Source organism: Dermacentor variabilis, chromosome 1 (genome assembly GCF_050947875.1).
Source record: "Dermacentor variabilis isolate Ectoservices chromosome 1, ASM5094787v1, whole genome shotgun sequence".
Taxonomy (NCBI): Eukaryota; Metazoa; Arthropoda; class Arachnida; order Ixodida; family Ixodidae; genus Dermacentor; species Dermacentor variabilis.
In genome coordinates this window covers 81,761,137-81,774,558 of record NC_134568.1, presented here as the reverse complement: position 1 = coordinate 81,774,558, position 13,422 = coordinate 81,761,137, and the positions used below count along the sequence as shown (strand labels likewise).

Below are 13,422 nucleotides of genomic sequence, written 5' to 3'. Positions count from 1 at the left end.
GGGGGGGGCAAGTGCTCCCCTGGTAGATATGCCTATGGTAGCAAGCGTACGTTCTTAGCCTGTTTCTGTTACTTTACTTGATGCCCATTAACTACAATTAAACACCTTTATAACTAAGTGCTCAAGGCCTCCGAAATCATTCGTTATACACGTCGCTTCGTTGTAACGGTCGCGCACCGCACACCTCACGATAGAACCGGGTCCGAATGATTCCTTCGTTATACAGGTCATTTCGTTGTAGAGGCATGCGACTGTACTGCGATTTTCTTTTTTTTTTTTAATACGGAGTTTGAAATCGGCGCTGAATAAACGCACTCACGCCTGCTATATACAAGGCTGGCACTGAACCATCTAAACTAACTCATAAACACAACATCGTCCGCCCCTATATACATAATCGCGTGTCTCGAATGGCAAATGTTACAACGCTGCAACATTTACCATGCGCAAGTTTCAAAAATTGGTCCCACCAGCAGCACAGCAACAACCGGCATACTAAAAGCCGCGTGTATTTCATTCGCAAATGCTACGTTCGGTGCAAAACAACTCGGACAAACGAGCGCTGGTGAAACACCGGAAGTGCAGATGATGAACAAAATTAGTTACCATTAGTAACTATATCTACGGAGCGTGGAACGAACAGGAGCAGCTTACCCAATCAGCAACTCGCAGGTCATCAGTACTGAGCAATTCTGCATCAGTACTACTGCCAGTTCAACAGCATAATAACTGAAAGCGACCTCAAGAGTCACCAACACTTCAGGTGCTGTTAGCGCTTTTCGGGCGCGCAGAATCGGGCATTTGACAACCGTCCGCCTCGTATATGCATGGCGCATCAGATGTCAAATAACATGTCAAATAACAGCGGGGCAATTTGAAAACCGGAAACTGCCGGAAACAAAACATTTTACCCCTTGGTTGCCGAGCTACCATAAAACCAATAAGCTGCAACTGAAATATTCAGCATCATTTTATTAATTTACTTAAGTGGAAAGGGTAATAAAACTTTGTTTAGGTAATTAACTACGGGCAGACAGACATTCTTGTCATTCGGGCCCACTCCTGACGTGCTCCTGACTGTCCTAATAAACGTTGGTCCTAATGTATCCGTAACTTCCGCCGCTGCATTTAAGAATGGCGGCGAGCTCAGGCAGCGCTGGTGACTGGTGTCTAATTGAAAGCGACCCTGGAGTCTTTACTGAATTAATCAAAGGATTTGGTGCGTATTTTAAGTTCTTTTTTCTATGTGACTGTGAGAGCTACCAACTGGAGTTTGACTACGCACGGCTTCGCCGACGGGGAAGGCATTGGTGTACCGATCGTGTGCGCTCACATTGTCATTTGTTTACGGCGGTTTTCGTTGTAAAAGAAAACCACCGCTGACGCTTTGACGAATTCTATATTAAATACCTAGTGTCTCCTGTGACACTTTCTTCTTTGCGTAGGTGTGAAAGGGGTCCAAGTGGAAGAGCTATGGAGCTTAGATCGCGAGAGTTTTGATAAGCTCAAGTAAGTGCCATTGCCGAACGCATTAGCTAATTCTCCATTAAGTTTGCTTCATTTATTTGGTTAGAAACTATTTTATCCCCGTGATTATCTGATTCAGTGGCATCTCTATTTTTATTTACAGGCCTGTTCATGGCCTCATATTTCTCTTCAAGTGGTACAAAAACGATGAACCAAGTGGCTCCATTGTGCAAGACAACCGTCTGGAGAAAATATTTTTTGCAAAGCAGGTGCGCCGTATTTTGAATCCTCTTTAGTAATTTGTCTTCCCCTAGTCACGCTGTTTCTTCTGCGTAAAAAATCCCCGCACTTGTCGTGACGGTGGTTCCGTGAAGTTGCTGCGAGGGTTACTAATTCTGCTAGTCATGTCACCTGCCGCGATGGCTCAAGTGGCTGTGTCATTCTGCGGCTAAGCACGGATGTCGCGGTTTCGTCTTTTAGCCGCGGCGGCCGTATTCAGATAGGTGGGGAATGCAAACACGCTCGTGTACTGCGCTTTCGGTGCACTATGTTAAAGAACCCTATTGGTCGGAGCCCATCACTACGGCGTTTCCTATGGCCCGCTGTGTTGCTTTGGGACGTTAAACTCCGTTAATCATTCGGCCAGTTACGTCACCCTGTTCTAAACCCCAACACCTTTGCACAATTTGCAGATTATAATTCTGTTTCAAGTTTCTTGTCAACTAACATGTTGAAAGCATTGCAAGATCTTCATATGCTTTCATTTGAAATTCGTGCTGTCGCCTGTTTTAAGATCTTGCGTGAATGTGATTTGCTTTGGTGAGAAGGTGCCTAATAATATATTTCCCCAAAAAGTTGTAAGGCAATTCAACCTTCACTTAAGGTCAATCATAAAGGTCTTTCTGAGCAAGTTGAGGGGTAAGAATGGGGTGCAGTCACCGCGCAGAACACACTATCGCGTCGCACCTCGCGTGAGGGGAGGTGGAGCATCGGACTGCTTCAATTTTTTTTTTTACTTTACTATCTTCGGGACCTGCCCATATATTTAGACTGCACATACCCATGGGAACAGCCCACATTTTTACACTGCTCTATCTTCAGGATCGATCTACATTTTTAGACTGCACCACCTTTGGGATTGGCCCACATTTTTTCTGCGCATACCCACGGGAATGGGCCACAGTTTTTTAGACTGCTCTATGTTTGGGGTTGGCCCACGAAAAGAACTAGAAATCCAGATAAACGATATCAGAGTCCTTTGATAGTTTTACTGGTCACGAAACTTCTACATTACGATATGAGAGAGCTTCATATGCTGCCAACAGTGACTGTGCTGTGGCGCCACCTGTTCAGAGGCGGCATCTTGAGAGCGCACTTGGCAAGAGGCACAGCAGCTGCCCACTGTGTCCATGTGATTTTTTGTAGCAGCTTTGCATGTTTTTTTTCTGCCGTTTAGCATCTGCAGAAAAGCTCAAATGCTCTGAACAATGCTGAAGACCTGTTGTGTAGAACAGTGTTGTTTTGGCTACAAAGCAATGGACGAAAGGAGCCGCCAGCCTTCGTGAAATAAATCTCTAACAGAAAACATCGCAATGACAGTCTGATTGCTGCAGCACCTGCTCTTGTATATATATATACTGAGTGACCCAGCTAATGTTAGCCAAGCTGTTAAAAAAAAGGAAACGAAAAACACTGTGCAAGACACGACTGTAAAACCTTTTCTTTCTTTTTTTTTAACAAGCTTGGCTAACGTAAGCTTGGACACATTATATATATTTGCACATAAAGTGTGTTGAAACCAGCTTACAAAGTTGAAATGCACGATTGTCAGCCCTTGCCAGCCATTAAAATCAAGTTTGAGGCTGTGTTGACCTCGTTCAGTGAATGTTACGCCTAGCTCAGCAGACGAGTTCAGGCACCCACTACTGACAGACCTGAACTAAAAGATAAGGAATTAGTAGTTCAGCTCTGGCCATAGCAATTTGCTTCTATGCTTCCATGCTTCTATGAAGACGTGGAATCTGCAATCGGTAAAGTCAAAACAAAATACACTATACTGATGGGCGACTTCAATGCCAGGGTAGGCAAGAAGCAGGCTGGAGACAAGTCAGTGGGGGAATTTGGCATAGGCTCTAGGAATAGCAGGGGAGAGTTTGAAAGTTTATTTAACATAATGAACGTATACAATTGCAAAGTACACACTTTTTGGGACCCAACAAATTTGTTAAAGGGTCCCTATTAGCAGACTTTGCAGAACAGAATAATATGCAGATAATGAATACCTCCTTCCGCAAGTGGGATAGCCGAAAGTGGACGTGGAGGAGCCCGAACGGCGAGACTAGAAATGAAATAGACTTTATACTCTGCGCTAACCCTGGCATCATACAATATGTGGACGTGCTCGGCAAGGTGCGCTGCAGTGACTATAGGATGGTAAGAACTCGAATTAGCCTAGACTTGAGGAGGGAACGGAAGAAACTGGTACATAAGAAGCCGATCAACGAGTTAGCGGTAAGCGGGAAAATAGAGGAATTCGTATCAAGCTACAGAACAGGTATTCGGCCTTAACTCAGGAAGAGGACTTTAGTGTTGAATATATAAACGACAATCGTATGGCCATCATTAAGGAGTGTGCAGTTGAAGTCGGTGGTAACTCAGACAGAACGCCAGTAAGCTATCGCAGGAGACGAAAGATCTGATCAAGAAACACCAATGTATGAAAGCATCTAACCCTACAGCTAGAACAGAACTGGCAGAACTTTCGAAGTTAATCAACAAGCGTAAGACAGCTGACATAAGGAAGTATAATATGGATAGAATTGAACATGCTCTCAGGAGCGGAGGAAGCCTAAAAACAGTGAAGAAGAAACTAGGAATTGGCAAGAATCAGATGTATGCGTTAAGAGACAAAGCCGGCAATATCATTACTAATATGGATGAGATCGTTCAAGTGGCTGAGGAGTTCTATAGAGATTTATGCAGTACCAGTGGCACCCACGGCGGTAATGGACTAGAGAATAGCCTAGAGGAATTTGGAATCCCACAAGTAACACTGGCAGAAGTAAAGAAAGCCTTGGGAGCTATGCAAAAGAGGAAGGCAGCTGGGGAGGATTAGGTAACAGCAGATTTGTTGAAGGATGGTGGCCAGATTGTTCTAGAAAAACTGGCCATCCTGTATACGCAATGCCTCATGACTTCGAGTGTACCAGAATCTTGGAAGAACGCTAACATAATCCTAATCCGTAAGAAAGGGGACGCCAAAGACTTGAAAAATTATAGACCGATCAGCTTACTGTCCATTGCCTACAAAGTACTTACTAACGTAATTGCAAATAGAATCAGGAACACCTTAGACTTCTGTCAAGCAAAGGACCAGGCAGGATTCCGTAAAGGCTACTCAACAATAGACCTTATTCACACTATCAATCAGGTGATAGAGAAATGTGGGGAATATAACCAACCCTTATATATAGCTTTCATTGATTACGAGAAAGCGTTTGATTCATTCGAAACCTCAGCAGTCATGGAGGCATTACGGAATCAGGGTGTAGACGAGCCGTATGTAAAAATACTGAAATATATTTATAGCGGCTCCACAGCAACCGTAGTCCTCCATAAAGAAAGCAACAAAATCCCAATAAAGAAAGGTGTCAGGCAGGGAGATACGATCTCTCCAATGCTATTCACAGCGTGTTTACAGGAGGTATTCAGAGACCTGGATTGGGAAGAATTGGGGATAAAAGTTAATGGAGAATACCTTATGTTGAATTCCAATGGCGGAGTCGGAGCAGCCGACGGACTCCGCGAGCGAGCACTCGACTCTGGTGCAGAGCAACGCCTCCAGATCCGCGAGTGGAACACAACCTGCGCCGCCGGAGCAAGGCGGAAGCGGAAGTTCTATCACCGAGTTACCCAGGATACCTTGCGTGTTGTCATTTCCTTCCGCTGTTTGGCCCCAGCACCGCCGCACAGGTCACTTTTCTCTTCAGCGCCGTTCACCTGTTGTTGTTGTTGTTTTTTTTTTTTAATGCGTAATGGATATCTCGGCAAGCGTGCAGCAGCTTTTGCTTCCTCGCAAGTTGTGACCGGTGGCGCCTCCCAGCAGACAAACGTGGTAAAGGAAATACGTCATGCAGAGTTCCAGTCCACTCCGTCGATTTTGGCGGAGCATCTTTTTCTGCTCCACGGACTGACTCCCGCTCTGAATCCCCTCCTACTCTCTCATTGGAACGCCTTACTCCCGCCCTCACTCTGCCATTGGAACAAACTTGCTCCGAAAGGAGCAGAAAAACTTGCTCCGACTCTGCCATTGGAATTCAACATTAGTAACTTGCGATTCGCTGATGATATTGCCTTGCTTAGTAACTCAGGGGACCAACTGCAATGCATGCTCACTGACCTGAAGAGGCAAAGCAGAAGGATGGGTGTAAAAAATTAATCTGCAGAAAACTAAAGTAATGTTTAACTGTCTCGGAAGAGAACAGCAGTTTACGATAGGTAGCGAGGCACTGAAAATGGTAAGGGAATACATCTACTTAGGACAGGTAGTGACTGCGGATCTGGATCATGAGACTGAAATAATCCGAAGAATAAGAATGGGCTGGGGTGTGTTTGGCAGGCATTTTCAGATCATGAACAGCAGGTTGCCATTGTCCCTCAAGAGAAAAGTTTATAACTGCTGTGTCTTACCAGTACTCACGTACGGGGCAGGAACCTGGAGGCTTACAAAGAGGCTTCTACTTAAATTGAGGACAACGCAACGAGCTATGGAAAGAAGAATGATAGGTGTAACGTTAAGGGATAAGAAAAGAGCAGTTTGGGTGAGGGAACAAACGCGAGTTAATGACATCTTAGTTGAAATCAAGAAAAAGAAATGGGCATGGGCAGGACATGTTATGAGGAGGGAAGATAACCGATGGTCATTAAGGGTTACGGACTGGATTCCAAGGGAAGTGTAGCAGGGGGCGGCAGAAAGTTCGGTGGGCGGATGAGATTAAGATGTTTGCAGGGACAACATGGCCACAATTAGTGCATGACTGGGGTAGTTGTAGAAGTATGGGAGAGGCCTTTTCCCTGCAGTGGGCATAACTAGGATGATGATGATGATAGCAATTTGAAGTGTTGTATGGGCGCACACAATAAGCTAGACGCAGCGACACTGCATACAGCCAATATCAGTATGTCGTCATTGTTGATCGAAAGCTGCCAGTCGTAATCACCAGCACTTCCATGAATGAAATGCGACTACACATATGGTAGCCTTGTACGTATTGTTGATGACCTCTAGAAGAGATTGTAATATTCTTATGCTGATACATTTGTTTGCCTCTTATGCCAAATGAGCAACAAGTGACAGCTCCCACAATACTGCAGCACGCTTCACTCAATCCGCTTTTTTCATTTTCCTGTGCTGCCCCCTGCCGCACGCCACTGGAAACGTTTTGGAAGGGTGCCGGGGCTTTCGCCCGCTGATTTGTGTACCTGCGCCCACGTTGAGTAAGCATCAGTTTTGCGTCTCGTGGATTGCGAATCATTATTAATGGCTTCCCCGGGGCAGAATGTCGTTCCTGAAGCCATGAAGCACTCAATGACTACTGTGTGAGCAGGCCTGAGTGTGCTGTTGGGCAAACAGTGCAGCCGATACAGGCATGCTGAATTCCCTTTACCGACACGGATGCCTTGTAGTTTGTTGTCAATGATTTCTGCACTTTTAGCTCACTTTTTGTATTTTTTTTTAAACATAATTTAGACATTTCGCATATTCAAGAAATCTTCGAGTGCAGCCTACCGTGCCGGATTTATCAAAGCGGTGCACTTGTTTTCATCGACATCTACAGGCACAGATCGTTGTTAGCGTTAAATATTGCGGAAAAGGTGCATTGCTGATATAAAATAATGTCAGAATGTAGCAAAACATACATATCTGTGCATATGTTACCCAAGTGTGATGCACGGGTTTTTCGTTAAATTTGCTGGCCATCAATGAAAGGCGGCAACTACCTGGCTCACGGTGCAGTCCGAACCACTGGGACGAAGCCCTGGCCGCTTTTTGTTTTAGAGTTGCAGTCTTGCGCTATGCACATTTTCGGCACCACAACGTCGTCGAGCTACCAGTGGAGTTTCAACGCGGTACATGGCTCAAGTGCTTGCCGCAGCGCGCGTCCGAGCGGTTTCTTCTTTCTTTCTTTTTCTTTTCTTTTCTATTGTTTCTTTTTTTCTTTCTCTCTCTCTCTCTTTTTTTCAGTCGACCTTTCGGCGCACGGTGACGTGGGTGACCTTTCCAAAACATTTCGCGACTAATCTGCTAGGGCAAGGCGCATGCGCCATCTTGCCATGAAAAAGGCAGATTATGTTAGTATATAAAAGGCATCGACATTTTCAAAGAAAGCAATGTGCTCTCTGAGGGCATATATGAAGTTTCCTTTCACAATACTACTTCATCGAGCTCACTGCATGCATGGTAAAGAGTTCTAAATAAAAAATGGCTATCAATGGTTCCCCATCTCTCAGTTGCTGTGTTTAAAGGGACCTCTGAAGCCTCCAGTCCCTCATATCATCCAGCTCGTCTCGGCAAGTGTGATGCAACAGGGCTCACATTTGCAAATAAGCATGTCTTGCAATATTTTGTCATTACTTCATGTCAGTGCTGCGCGGTTTGCACAGTGCTTGAAGCAAACAACCAACTGTGGCCGTAAATGCCGATCTGAGCAAATGCACCGCTCAGATAAATCAGTCTTTATACAAGGAAAGTTGCACATGCTCTGGCTATCCTTTGCCATGAATATGCTAAATGCCTTGTTCAGAATGATTTTTAAAAATAAGTGAGCAGCATGTGTAGAGGTCAGCAGCAAGAATTTCTCGACAGCAGTGTCTGCACAGCAGTGAGAGGGGCTCAGCCATGGGGCAACAAAATTGTCTGACTTGTCTGCCGATGACTCCACTCCTGCCAACACGGCCGTCAGCAGAACACAGCTGTTGCAGGAAGTTGGCCGACCAAAATCAGTTTTGTGTCAGCCTAGTCCAATTGCGCCTAAACCCATCTAAACTGTACTAAACCATCGCAGCTAGTCGACCACACCAGCGATTGTAGCTGCCTCATCTGCAGTGATGCCCCTAGTGACAGCTGCTGTCCCTAAGAAAACTTTCCTTTAAGTTTCGTCACCGATAAAAAAAGTATTCAATGACTCTGCAGATAGGGGATTGGGAGTAACTTGCCAAGAAAGACATGGTCTTTAAATATATGTGTTGAAAACTAACTAAAGAAAACTTGAAGGTTGCTATAGCACACAGTCTCATTTCATTAAAGGGACACTGAAGCTCCTTGAGCATTGTGAGAAAACAATCCTTATCTGTAGACAACACTGCCATGAACATGCAAGCCTGAACTTACAGTGTCGCTTACTAGATTGCTTGCTCTCTTCTGTAACTTTCCTGGTTGGCAGGTTGTTTTTTTCTGCCCTATGCAACATCTGTGATGATCTTACAGCTAGTGCAAAGCTAGCCATTGGGTGATCATTTATAGCTTGAAAAACTTGCGAGAGCATGTGCACTATTCTAGATCTAAGAAACAGGGAAGCAACAGTTGTTAACATGTCTTGCCTGCCCTGTCACTGCTCTTTTGTTGCTTCTGTACGTCTTTGTCAGATACCAAACTCAAAGGTTACCATAAGGGCACCATGGAAGGAAGCAAAATAAAGGAAGGAGCAATAGGCAGGGACTTGCTACTGCCGCTGGGTCACCTTAGAGAAACCAATGAGTTGAAGGGGAACGAGGAAAGTTAACATATCACTCTTTATACCTCCAATAATATCAAATCTTTTTCAAACATTTTTTTTTTCAAGAATATATTCCTTGAAAGGCACCACACTTATTCCAGTGTGTTGCCCAGGTTAAAAATAATGCATTTCAGGATCATTTAAATACTTGTCTCTGGCCTGTCTGTAGGTTCTATGCAAGGATACATTTTGTGGCCTTGAGATATATGTCCTCTTCAGGCACTGTGTGCATAATTTTGCATGCCAAGATAGTGCATAAGAAGCAAAAGCATTATGATGGATGTATTCATATGTAAAATGTGCCACATACAACTTGAAACACTTCTGATTACACCTGTGCTGCAAGTTTAAATAATATGTGCTAAATGCTTTCATAAAACAAGTTGGAAGGTAGATGGCTGTTTTTGCACTCAGTGTTAGCTTGAAGGGAGGCGGCAAGACAGCTGTTGATTTTAACAACTGGAGACAGGGAAAGTACACTAAAATACTAGAGACTGAACTGCACTCAATGAAGAATTTTCAATTCTTCAGTGAGTTTTGTCAAGCTTACAGAATGTAGACTCCATGCGAAAACTCTACAGGTGTGTCAGATCACAACTTTGGGTAAGTATGGTGGGCATCTGTTAATGTGGTAGCATTCAGCTTGTTTATTTTATTTGATCGCCTGTTAAAATGTTGCACATTGAAACAGTTTGTCTAAATCAATTTTGCTTTATAATTAGTTATTTAATTGTCTTTCGCAGTGTGTTACATCAGGCATATTTTTCAAGTGGTCGTGTAGTTCCAAGTGTTCAGGACATTACAGAATTGTTCATGTTTTCATACCTGACGCTCCTGTAGAGACTCTTGGGTGGAGTTCACATTTTGTAAACTTGGACAAAACTCAATATTTTCTGCAACTGTATGCATTTCATGATTGTGAAGATGCATAAAAAATGTGGCGAAACTAAATTTCCACTGGATAGGATTAGCACATGAAGTGGATGTTACATAAAGGTTTTTTTTTTATTTAACATTAACAGAAATTTTTTTTAGTTTCTTGTGGAATATAGCACAAATTTACTCATTGAGCAGGATTACTCAAAGAGGCAGACATCACTTACAGTGGAAATCAAAATGCATAATTCATTAACAAATAGTCAGTAATGTTTTTACTAACTAATTTAGCATACATATTCCAATACATTAATTGAAGCCAGGGATTTCACAACGGACATCCACCTGGAATACATTTTGGAACTAGCACCAGCTTTGAGATAAGGGTTGTCAAACTTGTGGTAAAAATGCACTGTTGTTCCACTTTTTTATCAAAACACATTTTTATTCATTGAAGCTCAAAAAACCAATGCATTTTGTCGTAGAGTTGGAAAAACATATCTTGAAACTGGTGTCATACTGAGAATTTATTTCAAATGGATATGACTTTCTAAGTCACCGGCTGTGATTCGTACATTAATTTGCAATATGTGCCACGAAGGAAGTAATTAAAAATATAATTCACAAAGCTTTGTTAATTCATGATATTCATTTTGATTCTTCAGGCATATAATATCCACCTCTGAGAGTAATCCAACTCAAGAAGTAGAATCATGCTCATGCCACAAGTGAATTTTAAAAATTTTGTGGATGAAAACTAAATGCATTTTTTTTTAAGCTGTGGAATTATCTTAAAAAGGCAATGGGGGCCAGACATTTTTTGTCAGCTATGCTACATTCTATTTAAGGTCACTGTTTTTTTATGACTTTCCTCATTTTGCTCCATCAGTCACATACTACTTACTCAGTTTATAGGTTTTAATATCATCTGCTGTGTCTTGTTGCCTCCCTTTAGACTAACCTCATTTCCTGTTCCGGTCAGCATAATCACCCTATTTTTGCTGCGACTGTAGTCTCTTATTGCATGGTCAAACAAACCAACCACCTCTTGAACACTGGTTATGAGGTCTAGCAATTAGGCACCACGGCCACAAGAAATATTAACTGAGTAAGCATGTTAGGCATCTGTTAAATGGCAGCATTCAGTTAGGCTTGTTTATAAACTTTATTGATCAATTGTTAAGGTGCTTTTGGACATCAAAACAGTTTCTCAAATTTAATATTTCTAGGCAATTCAAATATTCTGTAGCTTTACTGGTTTATTGGAAAACTACCATATTTTACTAATGTACTTGTAGTGATGGTACTCTGTTGTATTGATACTCATTGTTAGATTTGCCAAGAGTCAGGTTTGTTGCACACTTCTCACATACCATTTCTGTTTGGGGCATGTTGCTATGCATACTTTGCATGTTTGTTCCACTGTTGAAAATAAATTTTCTCGTACCCAAAAGACAAAGGTGTCACAGGAAGATGAAGTCTTGATGTGACAACATTGATAAATGCGGGACTCCTCAGCCTGCAGCCAGTGTTCAGTGTTTCGTCAAGAGGACTTGTTTTTTTTAAAGGGCAACAACTGCTTTTATTGGCAGCATTTATGTTTATTTATTTATTTAGCATTTTGAGATGCACAGTAGAGATACATACCCGCCATGGTTGCTTAGTGGCTATGGTGTTGGGCTGCTAAGCATGAGGTCGCGGGATCAAATCCCGGCCAGGGCGGTCGCATTTTGATGGGGGCGAAACTCGAAAACACCCCTGTACTTAGATTTAAATGCACGTTAAAAGGTGGTCCAGATTTCTGGAGTCCCCCTTTACATTGTGCCTCATAATCGGATCATGGTTTTGGTACGTAAAGCCCCGTAATTTAATTAAGAGATACATACAGCAGTCTCATAGGGCATGCTTAAGGTCACCTCACCCACCCTACGCTTTCGAGACTGCTGCATGTATCCATACAACCTTAGTCATGTTCACACTGTGTGAAATACAGGGCACAACAGCAAGATACAGTACAGTCATAAAAGTACATATATACAAATGTTTTAATATATTGTACCAATAACAAATATGAATGAAAAAAATTGACAATTGACAATCATAGTGCACATGCAGATATTTAGGGCATCAGAATAGTGGCTAGCCAGGCATGTTGTTATGAACACATACTTCAGCAAACGGCGCAAAAAGGGGCACACGACACAGGCAGTGAGTTCCAATATGTCTATTGCACGAGCGTGGAATTTATTGGCCGAGAAGCATGAGTAAAAGCAAACGGCGTGATAAACATGAAAAAAATGACTTGAGGTTGCAGGTAGGGAAAAATCTGTTAAATTTACAAATACGAGATTTCCTTGTCTAATAACTGCAGGGATCGTGAACTGATTGATGCACGAACGACCACGTTTCATGATGGCACATGCCTTGATAATTTCACATGTGCGCTGGTCATCATGCTTCTTGGCCTATATATATAGTTATGTGTAGTTATTCTTTTCATGACTTGATTCCTGGGTATTCAAATATGTGTGTTTACGGCTTCATGGTTTTTCAGAATCTTTTTCTCCATAAATTGGTGTATTGTTGACATTGCTAATTTATTAGTGGTAATTGCTGTAGTGTTTAGTGACCTTGTACTGTAAAACAAAGAAATTACAATGGATTTGTTAGTGTAAATTCAGATTCTAGGGCTCATAGTTGTCATTTTTCAACAGAAAAGAAAATAATGAAGCATTTTTATAATAACTAGGCTTTGGTTATACATTGTGGGTCATGTATTATCCATTCCTTGATAGGTCATCAACAATGCCTGTGCTACACAGGCAATACTAAGTGTCCTCCTTAATGTCAAGCATCCTGACATCACTCTGGGTGAGACGTTGAACTCATTCAAGGATTTTTGTCAGAGCTTCGATGCTACGGTAAGCACGTTTTCTTCTTCTTTTGTAATGCTCAGATGTATTTGTCTTGACAACAAGTGCATCATTATTTAAGCAGTACCTTTGCATGTTCTTCCCTTGTTCTGATAGCAGGAGGACTAATATCAATTGGATGAACTGCTGCATTAATGATAAGTGAGCGTCGTATGTTCATGGAGAGCTATGAGGCCTGTGGCTACACTTGCGTAGATGAATATGATGGAAATGTATGATGTCAGTTCTGTTACCAGCAACTTCCACTAGGCGTGCCATAAAAAGAAGCATAGAAAATTAATTCTGTTTGTTTGCTTGCTTCTAAAAGCTTGTCATAAGAGTTTAATTTCAGAGCCCCAGCTTTTCACTTGCTTCAATATTGTCACGTGGTA

General features: G+C 42.5%; 2 protein-coding genes across 5 annotated transcripts in view; one reads left to right on the top strand and one right to left on the bottom strand.

Annotated features, from left to right (window-relative positions):
- The window catches only part of LOC142579953 (uncharacterized), a 233,143-nt gene extending 232,198 nt beyond the window's left edge, over positions 1-945 (bottom strand). For all 3 annotated transcript variants that reach the window (XM_075690640.1, XM_075690649.1, XM_075690656.1), the window contains exon 1: positions 655-945. The gene's annotated coding sequence lies outside the window, so the exon portion shown is untranslated. The remainder of the gene's footprint in view (positions 1-654) is intronic.
- Positions 946-1,064: 119 nt separating this feature from the next.
- The window catches only part of Uch-L5 (ubiquitin carboxy-terminal hydrolase L5), a 49,821-nt gene continuing 37,463 nt past the window's right edge, over positions 1,065-13,422 (top strand). For both annotated transcript variants that reach the window (XM_075690668.1, XM_075690676.1), the window contains exons 1-4: positions 1,065-1,219; positions 1,446-1,509; positions 1,631-1,736; positions 12,914-13,039. In XM_075690668.1, the coding sequence (XP_075546783.1) occupies positions 1,135-1,219; positions 1,446-1,509; positions 1,631-1,736; positions 12,914-13,039 (381 nt within the window). In that variant the 5' untranslated portion in view covers positions 1,065-1,134. The remainder of the gene's footprint in view (positions 1,220-1,445; positions 1,510-1,630; positions 1,737-12,913; positions 13,040-13,422) is intronic.